The sequence below is a fragment of the Bactrocera latifrons genome, unplaced genomic scaffold, assembly GCF_001853355.1.
Source record: "Bactrocera latifrons isolate USDA-ARS-PBARC rearing strain unplaced genomic scaffold, ASM185335v1 scaffold_527, whole genome shotgun sequence".
Classification (NCBI taxonomy): domain Eukaryota; kingdom Metazoa; phylum Arthropoda; class Insecta; order Diptera; family Tephritidae; genus Bactrocera; species Bactrocera latifrons.
In genome coordinates, this window is record NW_017537187.1 from 72,437 (window position 1) to 99,585 (window position 27,149).

The 27,149-nt window shown below is 34.3% G+C and overlaps 2 protein-coding genes across 11 annotated transcripts in view; one reads left to right on the forward strand and one right to left on the reverse strand.

Annotated features, from left to right (window-relative positions):
- LOC108974085 (tight junction protein ZO-1) overlaps positions 1–18,809 on the reverse strand; it is a 63,932-nt gene extending 45,123 nt beyond the window's left edge. For 4 of the 10 annotated variants that reach the window (XM_018941704.1, XM_018941702.1, XM_018941718.1 and 1 more), the window contains exons 1-2: positions 17,665–18,809; positions 3,690–3,765 (exon numbers count right to left, since the gene is read on the reverse strand). In XM_018941704.1, the coding sequence (XP_018797249.1) occupies positions 3,690–3,765; positions 17,665–18,310 (722 nt within the window). In that variant the 5' untranslated portion in view covers positions 18,311–18,809. The remainder of the gene's footprint in view (positions 1–3,689; positions 3,766–17,664) is intronic. The other 6 variants (XM_018941714.1, XM_018941715.1, XM_018941716.1 and 3 more) reach the window with 3 other exon arrangements.
- Positions 18,810–24,285: 5,476 nt separating this feature from the next.
- Positions 24,286–27,149, forward strand: part of LOC108974083 (maternal effect protein oskar) — an 18,991-nt gene continuing 16,127 nt past the window's right edge. The window contains exons 1-2 of the mRNA XM_018941698.1: positions 24,286–24,818; positions 25,647–26,163. Of these exons, the coding sequence (XP_018797243.1) occupies positions 24,698–24,818; positions 25,647–26,163 (638 nt within the window). The 5' untranslated portion in view covers positions 24,286–24,697. The remainder of the gene's footprint in view (positions 24,819–25,646; positions 26,164–27,149) is intronic.

Here is a 27,149-nt window from a genome sequence, read left to right on the forward strand (position 1 = left end):
GATAATTTGAATTGCTCTAAAAGTACAATTTATGCTCCATTTCTAAATGACATTGCAGAAGATGAAATTGTTGACAATTTAAAATATCAGGGAGTTACTTTTGTGTATAAATTCACAAAAAATATAGAAGGCAAACAAAGACCTATTGGTGTGATACTTCTTTCATTTGACCTCTACAAACTTTCAGAAAAAAACGAAGTCTCATGGCGCATAATGCGGATTAGAGCATATTTCCCTAACCCCATGAGGTGTAGAAGTTGTCAGCTTCTAGGTCACACAGCGAAACGTTGCAACAACAACCCTGCCTGCGATATGTGCAGTTTCCCTCCTCATCTCCCCTCGCCATGCAACAGCACATTTTGTGCAAATTGCTCAGGCGATCMTCCTTCCTCTTCACGCTCTTGTCCTAAATACCTAYAATCCAAAAATATTCTAAAAATAAAAACAGAAAATAAATGCTCAATGCGAGAAGCACTAAGGCTATACAAACAACAATTAAACCCGACCCCCGCAAACACTTCTTTCGTTTCTGTTACAAAAGAAAATGCAAACAAGTAAATAACAAACGAGATTTCCCACCGCTTATCATCTCCTCCCCCACCACTCTCCACAGACACTGTACTAAAATCCCCAACAGCTTATSCTCTTCCACAACCAAARCAAACCATGATAATAAACAAAAACAACTTCGTAATTGATAACCATCTAAACTCAAAAAACCTTCCTAGCCTAACGCTTACCCAAACAAAAACAAACCCAACCAAAATAAGCATACCACTCATTCCTAAAATATCGACAACAGATTCTCTTAAAATCCAAACTAACTCTCTCTCTACAGACAATATCAATATTCTCGCTCCACCTACTTATTCAGAATATATATCACCTCATATAATTACTACATCTGACCATGAAGATCAATAACWCTCATTATCCCTCCTCTCCTTTTCTCCGCAAACACCCGTACTTATACTTGACGATTTCAATGCCTGGAGCCCTCTTTGAAGTTCCACATGTACTAACCAAAGAGGTAAAATCATAGAAGACCTTCTATTAGCAGAAAACTTAACAATTTTAAACGACGGTTCTCCTACGCATTTTTCTATACATAATTCGTTCACGAATGTAAGCCTGGTCATTTTTTCTTCTGCTATCGCTCCCAAACTTTACAGCAAAACACTAACTGATCTTTATAACAGCGATCATTTCCCCATTATAACCCAATTATCAACCCCTTTATCCAGAAAAGGGTCGGCGAAGCCAAAATTTCTGTTGGACAAGGCTAATTGGTCCAAATTTCAACAACTCTGCGAAAATTTGTCTGCTGAAAGTCCCATAGACGATAATATAAATAAAGACACAGCTACGATTACCAAAATAATCAAAACTTCTACTCACATATTTAAATAAAAACTTTCTCAGTCAAAACCAAGTGGCATTTAAGGCCGGGCAAGGCACTATGGATGCTTTACTCTATTTTGATGATTTCGCCAAAACTGCTTTATCGAAAAGAAACCACATATCAACTCTCAGTTTGGATTTCGAGAAAACTTTCCACAGAGTTGGTTCTCATGTCATTCTACAACAACTTGAGAAGTGGCAAATTAGTGAAAAAATATTTAACTTTATTAAATCTTTCCTAATTAATAGGAAATTCATGACTAAAATAAATAACACTTTTTCGAACACGTACAATATGTACAACGGAATAGCACAAGGATCACCATTGTCTGCCACTCTATTTGTAATCGCATTTAACGAAATCAGTACGATAATCTCTAAATATAAACTCATTTCGCATATTATTTATGCTGATGATGTGCTGATCTTCTCCAAGCAAAATAATCTTAATACTGTTAAAAATTCTTTCTGATATTTCAAATTGGTCCAATTGTTCAGGTGCGAATATTTCTATAAACAAATGCAAATTATTCCATATCTGTAGAAAACACAAATGTAATAACTTCTATCTTAACTACAACAATGTAAATATTGTAAATTCTACTAGTCTTAAATTTCTAGGTTTAATATTTGATAAGAGACTTACTTTTAAGGAACATTGTACAAATTTACGTAAGCAACTAATTTCTAGGCTTAATATAATTAAGTATCTATCATCAAAATATTGTTTAATTCACATTTCTTCTCTCATCAATATTACAAGAGCTTTAATTTTATCTAAGATTGATTATGGTCTCCCTATCTACGACAATTGTGCCAAAAGCAACATAAAGCAAATCTTTGCACCATATTATGCAGCCGTTAGAAGAAGTATTCGGGCATTCCCAACATCACCAATAAAGTTCACATTAACGGAAGCCGGACTCCCATCCATCGAGGAAAGAGTTTTACATACTTCGCAAAAGCTTATTCCAAAACTACTATTGTGCAATAACAAGCTCTTATATCGTATAGTAAAAGCCAAATGGACCGCAAACTCCAATACTTCTTCCACTGTTTCTAAATGCATTAAATTAGCTAAGGATCTAGGTATAACAACTACACCTGAGGAAAAGTCTATTTCTCTTGCCCCATCATGGCTACTCAAAGAATCTTCGTTCGAGGTACATCTTCAAAAACATCATAAAAATAACACCAATTCCAGGGTATATCAAAGTTTGTTCAAAGAGCTCATTGTGCAACACTACGTAGATTGGCAATTCATTTTTACTGACGCTTCGAAGACCAACTTCTACACGTCTTTTGCTATTGTTGATAACGTTGGAAATAGCTGGACTCCTGCCCAATTACAGCTCAGTATACACCGCAGAAGCAGCAGCCATCTATAATGCGCTATCCCTAGTACAAAAATCTAACTTTAACATTAATATGTACTGATAGCAAGTCTACAATCTCAGCTCTCCTAAATGCATCTAACAAATCCTATCTTATTGCGCAAATTAAAAACATACTATTTGGGAAACAAACATAAAAATTTTGTGGATCCCTGGACACGCCGGTRTTACTGGAAATGAATGGGCCGATCAAAACGCCAAATTGGCGGCAGAACAGCCATTGCTTGTCTTCGACTACATCGAAAAAAACGACATAATCCATTTAATCGCTTCAAAACAAAAAGCTATAAAAGTTAATGCTTGGAAGAATGTGCAACACCACTACGCCATCTGCAGCCAAGAGGGTAAAAAACCTGCTTATCCGCCGTCAGGCCGTTGCCAAAGCGTTCGCCTACGCCTTYGTCTTAGTCATACGTCATTAACGAATTCCCATTTATTAAATGGAAACCTTAATTCATCCTGTCTATATTGTACTGTACACATCTACTCGATGAATGCCCCTTCTTCAATTCAGCAAGGACCAGTATATTTCGAATAATAAAGCTCATGATTTATTAAAAATAACGTCTATTGTAAACATCACTAAAATATCTGAGTACCTATCTCGTACAAAATTAAAGAAATATGTTTAAATTATCCCTCCTGTTTCAAATTTATTTTTAACATATATTTTTAGTTCATAAAAACATATTGCTTGTAAATAATTCTTAAATGGAAGGTTAAATCTTTATTATTTAAGTCGGTTATATTAAAACCGTATGTATAATAATAATTGTATTTTGCAAGTAATAAATAAATAAATATGAGGTATTGTTGAGTTTATTCAGTATTCAAGACCTATTTATATAATATAACTGTTGGTATATGTATGTATGTACACATATGTATGCTTACTTCTCTATGCAATCGATGGGCTCCAATTCCTTTTGAATTTTCTTTTCACATGATGAGGTGTTATTAACTGCAGCATCTGAAAATAATTAAAGTTTATCTAATTTATAATATCTATTTAATTGTTGAGTAAAATACATATGTATACTTTTTGAATATATTATATTATTTGTAGTATATTTCATATATGTATAAGTTTATCATTGAAGATAGGTAGACAAATATGTACATTATTCTTAAATTTTAAAAAATTCTCTTGTTTGAAGCTATTAAAAGCGATATTACTTCTACTGTCGGAAATTATTGTAAAATTAATGAACATGTAATAATTTATTATTTTCCTGTTTATTCAAAGCAGGATACATTTTCACTCTAATCCAATGACCACTAATTTCTTGCGAACAGGTGCTACTTCGGACTAAGTAGGCAAATTAGAAGTAAAGTCCTCTCTCGACGATCAAAACCTCTATAAGTCAATCATAATTCCCACCGTTGACGTTGCGAGTTTTCGAGAGAAAAGTTCTGGGAAAGATTTATGGTACTTTGCGAGTTTCCCGAGGCGAATATCGCATTCGATGGAACGATGAGTTGTATGAGATATACGACGACATTGACATAGTTCAACAAATTAAAAGATAGTGGCCACGATGACTAAGTCAAGTCGACCGAATGGACGATAGCACTCCCGCTCTGAAAGTATTCGACGCAGTACCCGCCGGGGGAAACAGAAGAAGGCTAAGACCTCCACTCCGTTGGAACCTGGACCTTTTTTCGCTTAGAATCTCTAATTGGCGCATCTCTAATGGCCGCTGTTGTTAATTCGGCTATAGCCGCGTAAACGGTTTCTTCGCCAGTAAAGAAGAAGAAGATATGTTAAGGTTCCTAACGTCTTTCTTCAGAGATACATTAATCCTTTCTTGAAACGAAATGTTTTCTAGTTGATTTTGCTGCAGAGATTTGGTACATAAGTATAACACTCGATTTTTTATAGCAAAAATTATGTGAACAAAACTATTATACTTTGTACCAAGTTATTTTCGTAGGTATACCTTTATATGCGGTATAAAGTCAACCCGAAGTTCGAAAATATTTACACTAGGTAAATGTTGACTAAGGGAAGTATTGATCCATATATATGTATATATATATATATAATTTTGGGAAAAAGGCATGCCAGCATCACAAAAATATTCTCCCCAATTTTCAATACTAGAACTCACGGATTGACAGATATTTTCGGTACAAAATCAGCGCAATGACTGGTTCCAAATAATTAAGGTACAGGTCTTTGAAATATTTTAGAAGAATAGAACGTGGCATTGTTTCGCCGATCTGGAATATCAATCTTCTTTGGGTGCCAAGGAAAACGTGTATCAAGTTACATCAAGATATCTAAATTTTTCCTCAAATCATCGCTTGTATGGACAGACATTCAACCGGATTTGGCTCCAAAAGTGCTAAATTTAATAGTTCAGGTATATGATAAAAAGAAAACAAAATAATTGAAGGTCATTATTTTGCGAATATTAGGTTTAAACTATTTCCATTTATATTAAACGCAAATTACATTCTCAAGGAGGTAGGCGAAGGTCTGGACTGATTGCATTTACTTTTCAGAATACTTATTAATAATAGATGACTGACACACAGACATCCGTCGTGGGCGTTGGGCGTGTTCGGCCCAAGTCTGCTACAATAACAAAAGTTCGTATATTAATTACCGCATATGCGATATATATGTTCACTATATTTTAATAACATATTTTACATAATAGCGATTTCAAGGCAATCAAAATTGAAATTTTTAATTAGATGTATGGGACATGAACCTCATAAAATCTCCTGCGAATGGTAGGCACCTTGCCGTGGTGCAGGGGCTTAGGCGCAAGGCGTACTCGGCATCCTCCAACCCTTTACGGGGCTGGGTCCCCATACCATGAAGGAGCTGCTCCGCAAGGAAGAAGGATTGGGCAGGGAGGAGCATTGGCAACAAACTCACGGTATGAGACATGCCAAGTTGCTATTGGGAGSTTACAACTTGAGAAGGTTCAAAGCTGTAATAAACCTCCCCAGAAACAAACTCAGGTTACTAATCGCATGGTACTCTGGCCACTGCAAACTGAATAGGCATCTGCATAGCATGGGCCTATCCTCTTGCGCTAACTACCGGTTCTGCGGCAGGGAGCCTGAAACCCCGGATCACCTGCTGATCGACTGCACAGCAGTCTGTAGACGCAGGATTAAGGACCTTGGATCGATGTTTCCGGATAGGGATCGCATTGCCTCATTAGCACCCGGTAAGCTATTGAATTTCATCAATGCGCTGGGGCTAAGAGAGACAATGTGAGTCAGGAGAGGTCACAATGCATTCACGGTGCATTCCCCATCTTTCAATCAATCAATCAACCTCATAAAGTAAACCTCACAAAATTTTTCTTCACAAATCAGTTGTGAGGTTTTTTCACAATAGGGAAGTTAATATAACTTATTAAGTGTGAATTCCTCTTGAATATCAAAATAAAGTTTATATTTTCTTGTGTGCAGTACGTATTTATATTTCGCTAGACTAGATCTAATAAAGAGGAACACTCAATTTATACTCATAATTGAATTACACTCAAAAAATTAAGAGACATTAATGTGATTTACTTACTGCAAAAAAGCATTACATTCTTAAATGGAAATTGAATCGAGATTAATCAATTGCCGCTCTTTGCTCTTAAAACACAATGCAGCGACCAATTATACGAACATATGTACTATATATGAATGAATTGCTGCGACTATGTATTACAACAAAGGGAGTACAAAAACACCGATGAAATAAAACGACGAATGACAATATGGCCAAGCATTAATTGTACATAATTGAATTACAATTCGCCGACAAGCGCATGAAAGTGACTGAAACGACCACAGAAAACGCTGCCACAAGCTTCTTAATATGAGTTCAGTATTCCCGCAAATAATATTAAACGATCGAAAACTCAGTAAATAAAATGAGCAATAGTGTTATAATTATTTCTTAGTGAAGAACGTTTACTTTTCTTCTTTTCACGTTAGAAAACGTTGTTGTAACCATTAATTTTTGTTTTAGAAAAATTCTTGTAATTAATTTTTAGTCTTAAGTTTTAAAAATCTAAGAAACCAAAAAAAATATATACTATATGTACTTGCATTTGTCTTTTGAACAAAAAAAAAAAAGCTAAGCTAAGAGTAAGCTAAATTATGCAAAACAAAACATGGCAACATTGAAGAGTCGTCGTTTTTGAACCATCACCCCACATGTTTCTCGGAAAGCCCACGTTTAATCTCTTGACAATTCTACACGTCGCAAACTCATCTTCTGACAGACGGAAAAATGCGGTGATGGTAGTAAACGGCGGGATTGCAACTCAATCTCGCAGGTTTGCCTCTTTAAAACACACGCGCTCGCCGTTTGAGAGGTGCACAACAAGATGGGTCACAGTTTTTCATGTAACATAAACCGAGGATTTTCCGTGCCGCTTTTTTACTACTTACATATCGGCCCATCCTTTACGTCAATCGAAGCGTTACTTCTTTGTCTTACAGTAAAAATGGTCTGGTCTGATCTTAGAGTCTATAAAAAACTGTATTTCACCGAACACCTGATCTTTAGTAAAGAGCCAGTTTTTGTAACTTTATACGAAAATCTTGAGCATAAATGTCACGTCGATCCATTGCTTTTTAAGCGGCCATCATTTCGATTCAGGCTGGGTTACATGTTATCGTAATGAATATGCATCTTGAGTATACTCATGCAAATAGAAGAAGATCGAATAGCAATTACCAGTCTGAATCCCGAACAAATAAGCGACGGGAGCCGATGGATTGCCGACCGAGCTATTCAAATACGACGGAGAAGAACTGATAAAGAGCATACATCTGCTTCTTTGAAGAATATGGTCGGATGAAAGCATGCCCAACGATTGGTATTTAAGTATGTTCTGCCTGATCCACAAACAGAAGGACCCCTCAATCTGTACCAACTTCCGTGGGATAACCCTCCTCAATATCGAGAGTAATGCCTGATAGATTAAAGTTCACCGTCAAAAAACTGATTGGACCTTATGAGTGTGGATTTAGACATGGAAAATCAACAACCGACCAGATATTCATCACGCGCCAAATTTTGGAAAGGCCCGTGAAAGGAAAACCTCTACGATAATTTTAACGCTCCTTTCGACAGCACGAAGAGGCGACGTCGCGGTTAGACAAGCACGGCAAGACGAAATATCTCCTGTCATCAACTTGGCTCTCACGTCACGGTTGACATAACTTTGAAGTCGTAGAGAATTTCATCCATCTTGGAACCGGTATAAACACTACCAACAATGTCAGCCTGGAAATCCAACGCAGGATAACTCTTGCCAACAGGTGCTACTTCGGACTAAGTAGGCAATCGAGAAGTAAAGTCCTCTCTCGACGATCGAAAACCAAACTCTATAAGTCACTCATAATTCCCACCSTCGACGTTGCGAGTTTTCGAGAGAAAAGTTCTGCGAAAGATTTATGGTCCTTTGCGCGTTGGCCACGGCGAATATTGCATGAGCTGTATGAGATATACGACGACATTGATATAGTTCAGCGAATTAAAAGACAGCGGCTACGCTGGCTAGGTCATGTTGTCCGAAAACACACAGCTGGATGCGCTTGGAATATCTAATTGACGCCAGTTATTGAAAAAAGAAACGACTGGCGCGCTGTTGTTAACTCTGCTATAATCGCGAAAGCGGTGTCTACGCCAATAATGAAGAAGAAAAAGTATGGGATGTACAATTGAAATTCAGATAGAAATTTTTCCTGATAATAGTATCTTTGCATGTCAAGTTTTCGTCCAATTTTTTTCATTTTAGGTACAAAGGAACACTGTTATGAATAAAGCACGCCTTTTCACTTGCATTGAGATAACAGGAACTTTGCCGATAAACGTGGTATAAATTTATTCGGAAGTTCGAAAATCTTTGTTTATTTATTTTATTGGGGCTTAAGTATTGTCGCGAAGTATTGACCCGTTTAAACCCATTTTTGGCACACAGATAAAAAGTCGCCTACAGGTAATGGGGTCCAAATATTCGGTACATAAGGGCTTGACCACTTTTAGTTGGAGCAAATTTACGGGTTCCAATAGATGTAATTTCTCCCACATCATCCAATTTTACCCAGGTTCGTATAACGCCCTCTCATATCAACTCGGTTATAAAATTTATGGAGAATTTAGCTATTTATTTATCGCGCTTTTAGTAGGTTTTAATAGCCTTAGTGGTTTAGGAGATATGTACATTAAACATTTTAGAGGGTAGTGCCAGGACAATTTTCTCAAATTATTTGGATCACAGATGTCTCTTACTAATGTGATTCCCTGAGCCAAAATGTTTAAAATTTTACTTAAGTTGCAGCTTGCACAGATAGACGGACGGACATACACGACACGCGGATTTCAACTCGTCTCGTCATCTTGATCATTCATGTATCCATCTCGTTTAGTTTTAGATGATACAAACTACCGCTAGGTGAACAAAACAATTATAATTTGTAGCAATATGTTGCAAGAGTATAAAAGTGTGTAATTAGAGCACATAATATTTAATAGGCATAAGAAACCTAACTTAGGTGTTGTCAAATTTGATTACTTTTTGACTTCTTTGTAAGTGTCTAATTCGGCATACATACATATGTACCTTTGCATATCTTCTCATTTCGGTACAATTGCATTCTTCTTTGTATTCCCCTCATTAACAACTGGATCAAATGTATACACATAAACATACTATACATACATACATATGTGTATTTATATCTTTAAATGGTTTGTAAGTGAGTGCGTCCAACCTATTTATTTTAAATTGTACAACAATTTGGAAAACTTGCGCTTTTCATTACATAAACACAAATACTATGTACATACATATGTATGTATAAATACTTATAGTATATAGTACATAAGCGGCTACGTATGTTCATATGATTGTGTATTCAGATTTAAATGCAAGATTCACTTAGTAGTACTGAGCTTAAAATGTACAGGGCTGTGCCTATATATTCACACATTAAATGTAAACAATACATTATAATATATACATACACATGTACATATGTATAAATGATACAGGGTAAAACTGTGAAACAAATCTTCACATTACTGTTATACATATAATAACTTTTTACATTTAAAATTTTTAAAAATTTAATTACAAACACGTACAATACTTTCAAAACTGTTTCTATTAAAATGTTATGATAGATATTTAAGAGTGACCAAATATGCTTGTATTGTTAGGGATTCACACTCTCAGAAAATATGGAGAAACCATTTACACGTTTATCAGAGACAATTTACTATATACATACATTGATATTTAGACAGTGAAMGGTTACTTATACCTTATAGTTTTTTATTATTTGTATAAAGATACCGTTTGAAGTAATTTTTTTTATATGCGTATTTCCTAAAATTACTTTTTTTTTAAATAATTTTAGCAATTTAGAGTATAATCAAACCAAATTTCTACTTCCTCCACATACCATATCTATTAGTAATTTAAAGAGTAAAATTAAATTCCTTACGGATTTGTATGGTTAAATATTTCAATAGTTTTATAATATATATGTACCTTTTTTGTGCAGTCTAGTAGCTGTAAGTCATTTAGAAATGTTTGTATATTACTTGTGTTTCGACAGTTGTGGTCACTTTGTAACTTTAGTTTTCGCAATTAAGTACTGGAAAGGCAAACCGTACTACTCCATCTATCTTTCGGATATTCAAGAAAGAGACCACATTGCTAAAAGACATACGATTTTAGAAATTAGAAATTACATTGCTCTAATTTTACATATTTTCTAAAAGAACACCAATTCTTAAACCAACTATTATGTGAAAAACCCATTGTCTTCTTCTTCTTTACTGTCGTAGACACCGCTTACTCGATTAATCTATTGTAGCAAAAGTTTTTGTCGGGTATTAAAATATCTATCTTATACTGAAAATATGTACATATTATATAATACGTAAATACATGTACAAGTATGGTATACAATACATAAAATATTTGATGACCGAAAATAACAGTCATACGTCAACTAAAAACGCTAGCAAAAAATGTTTATAGGCAATATATAAATAATTTTCGCTGTTATGAATTCTACACAAATTTCATCTCGTTTTCATTTTTTAATACGTTTGCATTGATTCAGTATTATCCTCATAGTTATTAAATAGCTTTTATTCTTGTTTATCAAATATAAATGTTTTTTGATCATTAAGATCATTAATCATGGCTGCAGGTTGTTATACCTTCAACAGGTTAATTTAGCCACGAAGTTTCTAACACCCAAAAGGAAATCGAAGACCATATAAAACATAAATATATTATATATATATATATGTATATATAAATGACCAGCAGACTAACTGAGTCGATTTAGACTTGGCCATCCGTCTATATACATACATGCGAACTATATTAGTTCCTAAGATTTTGAGATATCGATCTGGAATTTTGTCATAGAAAAGCTGCTCATTTGCCGGATCACTATAGTATATAGCCGCCATATACATTGAACGATCAGAATCTAGTGCTTGTAAGGAAAACATTTTCATTTTAGGAATTTGAAAAACAAGGAAACAATCACACGGAGCTAAATTTGGTGAATACGGTGATTGATCGATGGTATTCATTTCGTTTTTGATCACAATCATACTCTTTTTTAAAAAAATTCAGCTTTATAGGGACAAGTCGATCAAGAACGCGTTTCATAAGTACTTCACTTTTTTAACATTTTCATCAGTTGAAAAGGTCAGTTGAAAGAGTGGCTGGATACCACTCGTAAGCTATTGCTTTTGAATCACGGTATGCCTTTTCTTACCTTCGCAACGATTCTGTACCCGAAAGATGAGACAAATTCTTTGTTTGATATTTTTATCCATTGTAAAAATCGCAACGCTCTACTGAGGTGTACCGACTTAAGCAACTGCTGTAAACAAATTAGTTGACAGATAACGCTAATATTTGGCACAGTAATTAAGGACAGGAGGATTGAGTCATGCGTTGAATTTCACGCAAGTGAGGAAAGTTCTCTGACCTCCATTCACTTGGAAGGTGCCGCATTCCAGTTGGTTAATGTCTTCGTTAGAGTGGCCATATAAAGGGGCGCAAATTGGGTGTGGAATTCGTCGTGGGAGGGAGACTCCGTCGCCGAGTATTGTCATTAACTCCGGTGATAATTGCCAAGGTCCGAAATATGGTTATCTCCAGATTCCAGCATAGAAAAATTCACCAAACTACCTGGTTGTCTCCAGATCGGAAAGCCAGCAACCAAATCAATCATGTTGTGATAGACGGAAGACACGTCTCCAGTGTACTAGACGTATGTATGCTCCGAGGTCCTAACATCGCCTCGGGCCACTATCTTGATGCTGCCAAGATTCGCATTTCCCTCTGTGCAGCAACAAAATCAAGGAAGATTCCACGTCGAGAAGCTGCAATCACAAAAGACAGTCGAACGATTTTCTCCTGCTCTCTGAGAGCTCTCGTCAACAACTCGGTATAAGGAAACCATTGGTTTTCGGAAAATACAAAAGAACATCTTGTACGATGAGGAGTGCCGTGCCGCAGCGGAGAGAAAGGAGAGTGCCTACCTCGCAACACACCACCTCTACGTCGCTGCATTTGATAGCACGAAAAGGAACTGCCTTTATGCCGCGATGTCTGAATTTGGTATCCCCGCAAAAGTAATACGGCTATTTAAGCTGACGTTGAGCAACAGCAAAAGCTCAAAAAATCAGGATCAGGATGACCTCGAGGTGCAAAACTAAACCGAGAAGGCACTATCTCCTATAAGAGTGTATATGCTGATGATATTGATACCATTGGCCTTAACAACCTTGTCGTTAGTTTTTAGAATGGATAAGGCAGCGAAGCAAATGGGACAAATATCTCTTGTCATCAAAATAACAGACGTCGCATTAGCGACTAGGCATCCACGTTACTGTTGACAGTCATAACTTCGACGTCGTAGATAATTTCGTCTATCTTGAAAATAGCATCAACACCAACAACAACGTCAGCCTCGGAATTCAACGCTGAATATTTCTTGCCAACAGGTGCTACTTCGGCCTAAGTAGGCAGTTGAGAAGTAAAGTCCTCTCTCGACGAGCAAAAACCAAAGTCTATAAGTCACTCTTCCCGCCTATTCCCGTCCTACTATATSGTGTAGAGGCGTGGATGATGACAACACTTGATGAGTCGACGTTACGAGTTTTCGAGAAAAAAGTTATGCGAGAGATTTGTGTTCCTTTGCGCATTGGCCACGGCAAATATCACATATAAGACGACATTGATATAGTTCAGCGAATTAAAAGACAGCGGCTACGCAGCAGCCGCCGGAGGAAGCAGAGGAAGAGGAAAACCTCCACTCCGTTGGAAAGACCAGGTGGAGAAGGATCTGGCTGCGGTTGGAATCCTTAAGGACAGTCCTACCAATTTAGCAGAGCACATTTTTTTTGAATGAACGGGGTTTTTAATAAGAACGCCATAAGAATTGTTTTAAGCGGTTATATCCACTTGTAATTTTGAAAAAACGAAATTGTTTGGCATATTTTGAATCTATAAATATGTACATATACTTATATTCTAGAATATTGTCTGTAAATTTAAAAGTAATCCGGTAAATAGTTTCAGAGTAATGAGCTCGGAGGTTTGAAAGTAGTCGGAACCGTAACCCAGAGTAGCTAAAACTTTAAATGCCTTTTTCTTGAAACGATGTTTCCAAAGTCGGTGAGGAATATTTCCGAAACGGCTTGACCGATTAACTTGAAGGATCTTCTTAGATACTTTTTGTCAGGTAATGATCGAAGGAATAAAATTTCAAATAAAAATTTCGATTTTTAAGTCACTTTAAAGTGTAAATTTTCGTGCAAAAAAGATTTTTCTTTATGTTGGGATTTTTCTTATTGTTTTCGAACTTACAAGTGGATATAACCCTTTAAATAAAACAAAAACGTTTGGGATACCAACATAATTTTTTATTCCTGTGAAAGTACAACAAATCAGTTATGTTTGGAACTCGATTTCTTTTGCTGACGGTTTTCAAGCATAAATCTGCCGATACTGCTGCATGTCACTTTCGATATTCGTACGAAGTTTATCAATCGTCGCTGGCTTGTTGTCATGGGCCATAGGCTTGATGTAGCCCCACAGGAAATAGTCTATTGGGCCATTTCGTGAGATAACACGTTCACCAAACTTGGTTTTCAATAAATCGATTGTGAAATTCGGTGTGTGGCTTGTGGCGCGTTCTATTGAAGCCATATATTGACCAAGTCCATATAATAAAATTCGGGTCTAAAATATTCGGTTATCATTGAGTGATGGCGATTCCCATTCACAGTAACGTGTCGATCTTGATTATGACGAAAGAAGTACGGCTTAATGACGGCGCCGACCCATAAGCCGCACCAAACAGTATTTTTTCGGTATGCAATGGTGAAGATACGTATGAATTTCTGCCTGACCAAAGGCAAATTTTGCTTATTGACGAAGACATTCAGCCCGAAATGAGCCTCATCGCTGAAGATGATTTTTCGATGAAAATCCGGATCATTTTCTAGTTGCTGCTCAGCCTAATTCACGAACATACGAATATTCTGTTGGTCAAGCTTGAGTTCTTGAGTTAATTTGATTTTGTTAGAATGTAGGCCAAGATCTTTTTGAAAAATTCGCCACAACGACGTCACAGAGATACGACGTGTGAGGGACTGATTTGGGTCTTCCTCAATTTATCCGCCAGCGACAGCAATATTCTCGACATTACGAGCAGTTCTTTGTCTCACTGGCACGGGAACATTTCCTGTGTCTGTGGATTCGAATTATACAGGCASTCCCAAAATTAATATAAGATTTAAATTGACCGCCATTTCCAAATCTCTTCAGAGTTTACGAAGTTAAACTTCGGCTTTCGGTGTGTGTGTTAGAGTTGTCAACGCTTACCCTACAAATGATTTAAATCTTCCGTTAATTTTGGGGACCCCTGTATTTAATTTTATTGTATAAGTTCTACAACTTTAGCTAAAACGGATCTCTTAACCACTGTCTGAACTGATAAAAGCTTATCTGATTGCAAAAGTTCAGATGTAATACCTAAATTCATATCGGTTTTATTTCATATATTTACGTGTCCATACGTTGATAATAAAAATACATACATACGTTAAACTACTTATGTACATATCTAAACAATAATTATAAACTGGCTTCTGATGATTCATACTTGAGAGCAATTTTTTATGGACTCATACATACATACCTAAAAAAACTGTGTAGGTGTGCAAAAGCATACAACATACAAACGTAATTAGCAGTATGTATTCATAAGAGTATGCTCACATATTTACAAAGGTATACATTTGTAATTATGAAAATAAAGCCCAGCCAAAACAGTGCTAATCGAAGCGAAACGAGCGAAATAAAACTAAAACAAATGGAACATCAGCTTCAGCATGTATGCACAAGTATGTATGCATTGCAATAATAAGGTTAAATGTTTAAATATCAAATTCTAACTAAACATTTAGTTTATTGTATAGATACATTGTTCCTAAAAGTGAAACGCAGATTTTAATTATTATCCATATCCCCAAACTTGGTATTTCTACTAAACATAAACGTTTAATACTTCTATTAAACTATGCCTGTAATCGTAGGGGAAATTTCATATAAATTTTTTATAAACTTATAACTTTTATTTGATTTTGTTTGATATGAATTTAGCAAGCATTCGCTATAAAATATATTTATTCTGTACTAAGAGACCATTCCTTGACGATAAATACACATACGTAGGTAAATAAAATTTGTTTGAGAAATACTTAAATCGTGAATTAAGGGCATGAAATTAATAAAACGAATTGCACACTTACAATAAGAAATAAGTTTAAAAAAAAGAAGTGCATATTTTAAAAATACTTATTCTGTTACAATTGACCCAAACTTCTATAAAGGGGCTTAAAAACAATTCATCTATTACATTGCATTAACATTCAAATGTATTATAAACGCATTTTAGTAAAACTTTATTTGTTTGAGAAAACTTCTCGCGTTTATTTCGAGTTAATTTTGCTTATACTCGTATGTGGGTCAATTCGACGACTGTTATAACCAATCTCACTGATCAACATGTCGAGCAGGGTCGATTTAACTACATCGTCTATCAGTCTGTATATACGGGAACTAGTTCCTCAGTATTTGAGATATCAATTTGAATGTGTTTGGCATATAGTTACCATACAAACTCATCTGCCTTTTGTATGCAAAACTTTTTTATTTTACAAGATTTCTTCACAAAATTAGCCAATGATTACTGTCCAACCCTAAAATCTCATATTGTATAGATCAGCCTACTACAGTATGCAACTACCATACAAACTGACCGATCAAAAGGCATGATTCCGATTACTTTGGCGGAGGGGTAAAAAAAACCCGAATTTCCTTATAAATGGGGTATGTGCGGATAGGGGAGCTTCTCCAGAGGAGGAATATCGAAAAATAATATAAAAATAACTTATACTTTTTAAAATATTCACGATTAAAAGTTAAAAAATTTGCACTAATAACACATGGTATTTTTCTATCTTTCACTAAATTTATTCACGTTTTTCATACTGTATATTTAAATATAAACTCTAAACATTGAAATAAGTTCACATTTTAATTTTATTTTGTAATATTTTACCTAAATTTATTAATTTAAAAATCACTTAGCACACTCGTCGTTGCAAAGATTAGATTGTTTACAATTATGAAGAAAACGAACGATTTTTCTTTGTTTGTTTTTTTGTGTGATTCTTTTTTCTACATTAATTATAATAAAAAATACTTTCCAACATTTTTCCATCTACATATGTAAATACATATATGTATAATATTTGATTTATATTTAAGAAACATAAATAACTAAAACTCTATGATAATATTATAAAATTTATATAATATCATAATGACTGAGGTACTTCCGCGTAGTACTCCGTTCTGCGTTAAAAATTAAACAAATATATTGAGTTTTCGTTATAAATTGGTTAAATTAAAATTTTGGTTATAATATCTGTTAGCGATTTCCATTTATTTTTGATAATACGTTGTTTGGTATATTAGGTGGCAATATACATATATAATATTATTAAATAATATTACTATATAATATTACTTATTTTGAGTTTAGTCTTCATAGACAGGTATTCACGTAAAAACACATTGACACATTAACTAAATAAAGAATATATCCATATGCATGGATAGAGGAATTTTTTGGGAATAAAAGAATTTCAGCGAACTTCTTTATTATCACATGGCAGCGCTCCATTTCGTCGTAATTTTGAGCACACAAATGGTGTTCACTACGAGTGTAAAATGTAATTTTTAAAATAAAAATTTCTTAGGTAAAAAAACCTACTAAAAGTGTAAAATGTGAATTTATTAAAAAGTTTATAGTTTAATTTAATTAATTTAAAGAGAAAATTGTGCATAAAGTGTGTTACATTCGAAATTTGCGAATTTTTGAACTTTAGGGTCGAATATCTCGTAAACTAAGCGTTTGCGGTACCTATAACCGTCTATATTTTTTTGATCGGGAGGACTTCCTTTTTCCAACGGTGCCCTCAAAACGCGGCGCGAAGAAATTGGAATTGTGCCGATCAAAATCAAGATAAAAACTTTTTATACTAAAAGAAAAGCAGACTTGAAGGATATTAATGCTTCGGTGCAGCGGAAGTTAACGATTTTATTTGTTTTTATTTACTTGCGGTGCAAGTTAGACGAGCTGTTTATATTTAAACAGATTTTCTATTCTTCAGCTTATAATAACTTTTAATACCGTGATATATGTATATGCATACATACATATGTATACGCATATATGTATATATATATATATTTATACTATTATATATCATTTCATGACTTACCACATTTCTCCTTATCATTGAATAGATCCTCAATAAGTTTCGGGCATTCATTGTCGATTGCATAACAGAACTGCTTGAATTTAATAAATCCGCCTTTAGCGATGATTTCTATTAGTTTTGTAGATAGTTCTTGATATATGTCAGCATCATTTAGTGAATTTAAATTTAATTTCAAATTTTCTTCGCAATTATTTTCACTACTTTGGTCGACACTAGTACCAATGATGCCATCTGTTTCACTAATATTCACAAGTGACGGTGTCACGGAACGATTATCACTTTGTGCGTTGTCGCCTATCACACTAGCACTATGAGAATTATTATTACTCCATTCAGCTGTACTGGTGCAGACTTCCTCACCTAACACACCATCACCGTAACTAGTAACTGTGTTGCTGCTACTGCCGCTGCCGCTGCTAACAGCAGTGCTTAGTTTCCGTTTAATAACAACGGCGCTAGGTAGAGCACTGGACGGAACAGATGCTGCAGAATGTGTTCCCAATAGCAAATCTTCTTCGGATTGCGTTAACACAGTGTTCTTTACAAGGATCGTCAAGAGGTCCGTTTYACACAAGTCGAGCATTATACGGTCCTTATGCCGCAAAAGCAGCGAACGAACTTCCTCTTCTTCCTCCTCCCTGGACATTTTGTAATATACACTATGCGTCAAATCACAAAAATGGTGAAACTCRCACACAGCTGCACAAATCGAACACAAACAAACAATTCACATGTATTTTTGCTTGTATTGCAAGCACTGACGAACTATATATGCATGCATCCATATGTATGATTCGTAGTATTGAATATTTACTTTACGTTGTATTAAAACACAAAGTTTTTTTCTCATTCGGTATTTCTGTTATGCACATTTTTAATAGCATTTTTATTCTTGCATTCTTACACAAATGCCATTAGACAGTGGCAGTATGAATATATAACTTTTTTAATAATTGATAGAGAAATGTATTTTCAATTGAAGTAAGCGCCTAAACAATCACACTTCCAATCTCTAGAAACTTAAACACCACACTGATCCAAACACCAAAATATCTATATCTGAATTACGTTCCAAACCGGCTTCCCTTGGGTTGGCACTGAAACAACAATAGCAATGCTATGCAAAATGTTCGAGCATAAGAAATGGATTGTAATAATAAAGGCACAAATCAACACTAACAACAAGCACAGAAAATCCAAATGTGAAGAGAGGCTAGCAATATGGTGAACCCTAGTTAAGTACATATGTATATCTCTATTCTCTCGGGTATCTATGCCTGCTTGCGTTTGAAATTACATAAACGAATACACATACATTGTATACACTTGCATAGGTATATACATAGATTCATATGTATTTTTGTGCCAGAGTGCATATGAAATGCATGGATCTAACAGCCTTTTGGCTGTGTGCCTACCTGGCTGATTCATTGACAACAGTGGTGAATTTTTTATATACACGTACTTATATGTTTGTAATTGCTAACTGTTGCTTTGACAAATTCACCTCTTTTCTCTAGTGTTGGAAAATGGAATTTTCAAAATTTATTATATTTTCACCATAGGCACTATTGGGCAATTATTTAGATGGAAGAAGTATACCATAATATTGGACAAATATGTAAAATTAACTGAAAACAAATAATTCGGTTGCACCATAGCTTCACAAATACAAAAGATATAATTTCTTCGACGAGATGAGGGCARTGGTAAAGCTAGGTAACCAAGGGCCCTGGGGGAAATTAAAAAATGGAGTCCGATACTTTGTAAACTGATTAGGTTTTATCAAATATAACTATGAAATATACAAATACTTTCAAAATGCTAAGCTAATTAAGCTCTTTTTGGTGCACTGCAGGGTAGGAAATAAAAATATTAAAAATAAACAACATAAATTACAATACTTGGTGTAGGTTTGACTAATATAAGTAAAACGAAATAGAAAAGATTCAAGGGTTTATTATATAGGCCGGGCCAACAACTGACTAAATAACAATTATATTTARATTTTTTTTTAGTTTTCGCAAAAGTATCAATGACCTCGTTAGTATATATTATCTATCTATTTGATGCGATTCTGTAATGGCATTTGTTTTATTATTTTTAATTTGCTAAATGAACTTTCATTTGCTGCAAAAGAGACACGAATTGTAAAGAAATAACATTGCTGTAAAAACTTCCGTTATGTATTTTGTTCATTATTTCTATACATAATTTGTGAACAGCCGTTGAGGTAAAACTAGGTGGTAAATATTATTGTAATTATAACTGAAGTGAAAAAGTAGTTCCTATTATATCTGAATATTTTCTTTGGAGTTCGTCACACTTTTGTAATAAAGTTGCTTCATCAACATTTAATAAAAATGTTGGTGTTTGAAAATCAGTAAATATTTTTTCTCGGTTTGGAAATCAATGATCAGCTGCTAATTTATCAAAATGTTTTTTAACTTTTCTTTGCCTTCTTTTCACGATATTTCGTGTTATACAATTAAATGTAGCCGAAATCTATAGATTTGACACGATTTATTGACTTATTTATATGGAAGCTTTCATCAAGTGCACAGTAGARGGGTTTTGAGAGTTTCGTAAACTGAGGATGATAAAAAACTGTTAAAATGCCACTTTTCTCGAAAAAGCACTCATTCACGCCCTTGATTATACAATTTTCTAAAAAATACGCTTTAGTTCAAGTAAGTTGGTTAAATATTTCGCTCGAAAATTTCACGCTGGATAAAAAAATTTTGTTTCGAGGAAACGAGCCTCTAAGTTTCAGTACCTATACAGTCGCTGTATGAAGTGCAGTGGTTCTGAGGCCTATTTCTTCCAAAATATTCGGAGTAAACCAATGAAACTTCGGGACTATATTTTAGTTTTTCAATTGATTGATTAGAGCAAAATTTTTTTTTCAATTTCCAATTTCCTGAGTGGTAAAATCAAATAAAATTTAACCACCATATTGACCAGTAGAAAACATTTTATTGATATTAGTTTACTTACTCTTGACAAAGCATTAATTTTTTAACCGTTCTCGATGAAAATCTTAAGTCGTATTCACAATAAAACGCATATATCATTATCCGTCAAATTGACAACACTGCCAAACTACAGAAAGAATTTAGGGGAATTACCTAGGCATAACTTTTGAATTTCTCTCAACTAAGTTTTCATGATTAAAGTGGGGTTGCAACCAGTCATATTTATTTTGAAAATGGGAAAAATTTTCAAAAGCTCAGTTCGATCGATATTTCTGGTAGACAAAGGTTTAGACCGTTTTCATTCATATGCAGCGCTTAATTGCATCATATACATATACATATATACTTACTAACGTGATTTATAAGGAGCTGGAAAAACATGCTTTCGACATAAAGTCTGCTATAATAATAAAAATCAACAACATTGAAATCGCCATATTAGAATGCAGGCTAAAAGTGCCCATACACGACACACAAGTGCGATCGATCGGTATGTGTGCGAATGCGGTTTACTCGTGTATGGCTTTGTGCGCGTACCGATCCATTTTGCGAAAGTGTTTGATTTTTTACGATGAGTGTGCGCACATGTGTGTCGTGTGTGGCGCTGTGTGCGCACAAAATCTCATTTCTCTCGTGTCGCCGAACAGTGAAGATCGCGGACGAACAATGGCAAGTGTTATGGGCGGAGCCTGCTTTAGAGGCTTCAAAAAATCCATTTTTTTGAGGACTTTTTTGGGAGGGAAAGATAAATGATTCAAGTGAATTTTCTAAGCTTTATAGTTATATATTTGAACATCTTTCAMAATTTTTTTTAGATACGAAATCTTTGATATTCTGCCTTTGGAAAGCAATTGCCCGATGCATCTCGCATGTGCATTTTTCGGACGGCGGAAACAAAAAATTCTAAGAGATTCATATTTTTTAATAACTCATCTTCCAGTTAAGTTAAGAATTCTGAAAAAAATTTAAAAACAAATTTAAAAATTGAAAAAAAGTGGTTTTTGTCCAAAAGAAATTTTATTTAATGTTGTTTAAAAATATGTTCAAACTGACTTTTCTTAGTTTATTTATTATAGTTTAAATATAAGATATTTTAATGTCAAAGATAATAAACTTTGCCCCATATTCCATACTACGACAAAATCGTAAAAATGAAAAACCGAGAAATCACGAGTCAAAGTTTTCGCACAAGCGCTCATATATCTGTTAGATAATATTATTTCGAATTCCCATCTATAACTTTAGGAACATATTCTTAGATAATTTTTAAAGAGATTTAAGAAAAAAAAAATCGATTGTTTGAAGCTTCTAAAGCAGGCTACCCCATTAATAAAGATTTCGTATCAGAATTTATTGATCATATAAAAAATTAATTAGCAATTTGGCAAACGAAAAGTGATAAATATAAAAATAAAATTGGGAAAAATAAAAGTTGGAATAACTTATTAACGAAATAAAAGGAAATAGATAAAAGTGCTACATTAGAAATAAATTCTAAAAAATGTGCCTGTGGCACATGTTTAATGTGTGAAGATCGAACGCAAAATGGATTTGTTGTCGTGCATGAGCGAAACGAATTCACACAGATCGAACACACCTGTGTGTCGTATATGGGCCCTATAAGGGAAGTATTTTACCCACTTTCGCCATCACGATCCACCATTATTCGGCAAATATTCTTACTGGATTTCATTAACATTCCTTCTAGATAGACCGAAATATCTCACATATTTGAAGGTGATAGTCGATTTTTTTTTCTTTTATGACATAAAGACGCATCATTATCAGAAAAATACGCTCTCTGAAGTTTTCTAAGATATATACAACAAATATTCTAAGATATATACAAAAAATGGGTGAACTACTGAACCGGTTTTAGGGGGAATTTTAAATTGCGCTATGCGGACAGAGTAATGAAAAGCAGGATAGATTTTTAAGCGTCGACATCTAATATTTAAAGGTATGTTAAAAAAAGTTTTATAATCACATGGCAGCGCTCCATTTCGTCGTAATTTTTAGTAAACAAATGAGGTTCAAACGAGAGTAAAATGTAATTTTTAAAATAAAGATTTTTTTGGTAATAAACCTACTAAAAGTGTAAAATGTGGATTTATTTAAAAGTTTATAGTGTAAATTAATTAATTTAAAGTGAAAAATGCGAATAAAGTGTGTTTAAAGTGGTGAAATAGCCACTTGAAATGTCCGAATTTTGCGAATTTTTGAACTTTGAGGTCGAATATCTCCTAAACTAAGCGTTTGCGGTACCTATAACACACATATTTTTTGATCAGGAGAACGTCCTCTTTCCAACGGTACCTTCAAATCGCGGCGCCAAAGAAATCGGAATTGTGCCCAAATTATCAATGTAAAAGTTGTCAATTTTTCAACTTTAAATGCAAATATCTTTAAAACTATAAGTCAGCGGCAATTATATATATTTTCGTGATCTGGAGAACGTCACCTTTCCAGTGATACCCATTTTATCCCCGAAATCCGGGGAGGCTAGTCTAAATTTTAACTGCTATGCCAGTGTGACACTTTCAAAAAATTGTTTCTTTTTTTTGCTTTTTCTATAGTATACATTTTCCAAAATATCCTTGCCGCTTTCGCAGGACATTTTTGGAAATATAAGAATTTTTTTTTTTTTTGAAAGTGTCAGAAACAGCTTTAGCATTATCTCCAATTAATTTTATTAAAACACATACGTACAAATTGAGGGATGTATGGTATAAATCTACTAGAAGGTAGAAAATCACTGTATTAAGTATATAATAAGCAGAGGAAGGAGTGGACGGATTTCTCAAAGGAAGTCTGATAGAATTCAAACTGCTGTTGTCTAATTTAAAACTGCAATGTAATGACGGGAATGCTATTAAACAATTTAGTAAAATATGGTTCAATAGTTACTGATGTGAAATTCCACCAATAAGTAAGTGGTGCTACAAACATTGTTTAATTTTACTACCGATTTACAAGTATGCTGTGCTACCCTTATCAAAAAATTTAATGTGTCTTATTCGTTGGCAAGTTATTAAGTATTTCATTTAAGTTATGGCTTGATCAATCAATAAATTATTCTTATAATCTATATCAAGATGTTTAGAGAGTCTAAAAAAAGAATAAGTAAAAAGTTTGTGTTGAAATTGCAAATTACGCAATTTTCCAAAATGTTTTAAATGGATATAGCACAGATCAGAAACTACATTAGAAAGCAAGTTTCCCAACTTACTAAAATTTAATGTGTACATCAAAATTGGTAATGCTAATTTAATTCTGCTTGATCAGAAAATAAAAAAGCATAAAAACTAACGAAACTTACATATGACATATGTATGAGCATAACACATAGAGCAGAACGCACTGAGATGCTTGTTCTGTATAAAATTAAAAACTTGATCTCAGCATAAAACATCTCAGAAAAACCAAAATGAGAACAAAGACAGTAGGTTGTAAATTATTGGCACTACATTATTCATTGAAGAAGCGAAAACAACCGTTTCGAGAATGAGAGTAATGGGTTGTACATTTTTGTCTCCATATCAATCATTCAAAAAACAAAAACAACCGTTAAGGCTCTCAATACCAGCATGAGGAATCTGTAGTGAAGAATCAATCAAAGCCAATTCACTTCAATAATTTGGCGAGTACGTATATATTTGCACACGTTTTCGTTATCTTATACCCATATACATACATACATATGTATGTATACGAGTCCATGAATCTGCTAAGTAAAAGTATTTGCACTGTGATTCGAGAAGTTACCAACTGCGGGAGCGCGCTTTACCACGTGTTTCATCCATGGAATTTTCTCTAGTATTAAGAGGGACATATACGATTTCTATTTGGGGTTCTCAGTTTTAATCACGACTACAAGTTTTAACACTAAAAAGAGCTCGAAATTTCAATAAAACAAACAATAACGTAAATCCAGAAATCCCAGCGGAACTGAATATTTTCACATTATAAGCAATATTTTGTCTCCTACTTTGATATCAAGTGCCGCTTCGTCGGTTATTTATGAAGATTTCTACAGCAGCTCCAATTATCACGCAATTATGACAATTATGCATGAAGCTTTCCTAGAATTACGAAGCGCGTTTCCTGATTTGGATGCAGAGGTTCGGAGCATATTGCTTACGCGCTCTCAGGATGGGGCAACTATCTCCGATATAAAGGGTAAGTAGTTTAAATTTTTATTTTCACGTTTTCCTATTAAAACATCTCATTTACCTTAAGTGTTCCAAGTCAGATATATTTTAATACCCGAACTAGATATATTGAGTTCACCAAGTAGAAGGAAACGTCGGAGACCCAATAAAGTACTTATACATATAACTACTTATACTTATATGTAACTGTTCAGCTGATAGCTAAGTCGGTTTGTTCATGTCTGCTTATTTGTCGAACCACTGCCATATAAACTGAACGGTCAAAATCATTAAATCCTACACGAATTATCATTTGAAGTGCAACCCCTTAAAACCACCATAGCATATAGTACATAACTATCATACAAATTAACAATCAAAATCGAGTCTTTGCGTGGAAAGCGTTTTTATTTCAAAATATATCTCCACGAAATTTTGTATGGACTGTTGTCCAAGGCAACGGTACATTCTTTGAAGAAATTGTTTAATTTTTGCTGCTATAGCATATATAATTGCTGCCATAAATCCTGACCGATTAAAATCTAGTTCTTGTGTGGAAACTTTTGCATTTGTGAAGAATATTATACCTTCAGTTCAACCGTAGTTAACGTTTTGTATTGTTTATTTACATATATCTTTACATTTAAGAGGTAAAACACAAAACTTTGAGACTGAATAATTAGTAAGAATTATATGGTTAGATGTTTCAAAACTCAAAAAACTTTTTGGATTTGGTAAATCTGTTAAGTTTTAGTGTCCCCTCTTTGAACCGAAAAGTTATTATCGTTTTCTCATACGGTTTAAGAGTTTTATTCTGTTTTAAAAGCTGTACTTATATATTTATTTATTTTTATAGATGATTATAGGAAAAATACTGGTATAGTTTTTCCAATATTTCAAAACATTACCGAGTTCCTTCTCTCAATACCATTTGTTACCGCATTTTGTAATGAAAATGGAAAGCTCATTTTTAATGTCCAACCTTCCGCAAGAACAAAGCACATCTATGATTTAGTACAACAGCAAAAACCTCAACATCAACTTCAAACTCAAAAACACCAACAATTTGTTCAATATAACGACCAAAACCGATTTGAACCTTTTGTAAACAATATTTCATCTAAGAAAAACGAACGTGATGAATCTTGGTACCGCAACAATAAACAGATTGGTTGCCAAAAAAATAACGAATATATTAATAAGAAAAACATTGATAATAATGAAATYAGCGAATCGGCAAATATTGATGTAGTAAAAAGAAAGGTGGGTCTTGAAAATTTAACATCGTTGCAAACTAACGCTCATAATAGTGTTTCTAATTACACTGAGGAAACGGGAAGGAATAATTATTATCAAGACAACTGTAATCATCTGTAAGTATGATTCATTAATATTTTCCTATGTATATAAGTAAACACTATATAAACATACACATTATATGGTATAAGATATGAAATTGTTCGATATAAGGATGAATACGGTTTATTTAGCCTAAATTGATTAATCCACCATTTGTGGGGAGCAAACGATTGACAGTTTAAATGTCCTTAACAAGGTTCAACTGGTTTACACTCGGTTAGGCCATAAATCCTGACGACCGTCATTTGTCAAAGTTGTGGGAGGGTAGACGGTGTTGGAAAACCTTGGCACTTTGTCCCCAATAACCCAACTAACTCGGTAGCCTAAGGTTGAAATATCTCGGTGTTCAATAATATTGCGATGAGTTCAATTTGTGCTTATTGACACATATTGTCATCTTATTTGTATATAAAAATTAAACGCCTTTTTTGTATATCCGCGCATTACGCCCGAACCACAGCACGGAGAGACGTGAAATTTTGCATGGGTACAAATTTAGTCCCGGAGAAGGCCCTAATGGCGGCCTTTTTATACTCTCGCAACAAAGTTGCTATGGAGAGTATTATAGTTTTGTTCACATAACGGTTGTTCGTAAGTCCTAAAACTAAAAGAGTCAGATATAGGGTTATGTATACCAAAGTGATCAGGGTGACCAGTAGAGTTGAAATCCGGATGTCTGCCTGTCCGTCCGTCCGCGCAAGCTGTAACTGGAGTAAAAATTGAGATATCATGATGAAACTTGGTACACGCATTTCTTGACCCCATAAGAAGGGTAAGTTCGAAGATGGGCAATATCGGCCCCCTGTCACGCCCACAAAATGACGAAAACCGAAACACTAAATTTTACCGACGAAATGTCAGAAGGAAGCTGTATCCAGGCTTTTTTTAAAAATTGAAAATGGGCGTGGCGTCGCTCACTTATGGACCAAAAACCATATCTCAGGAAGTACTCGACCGATTTCAATGAAATTCGGTATATTATATTCTCTTAACACCCTGA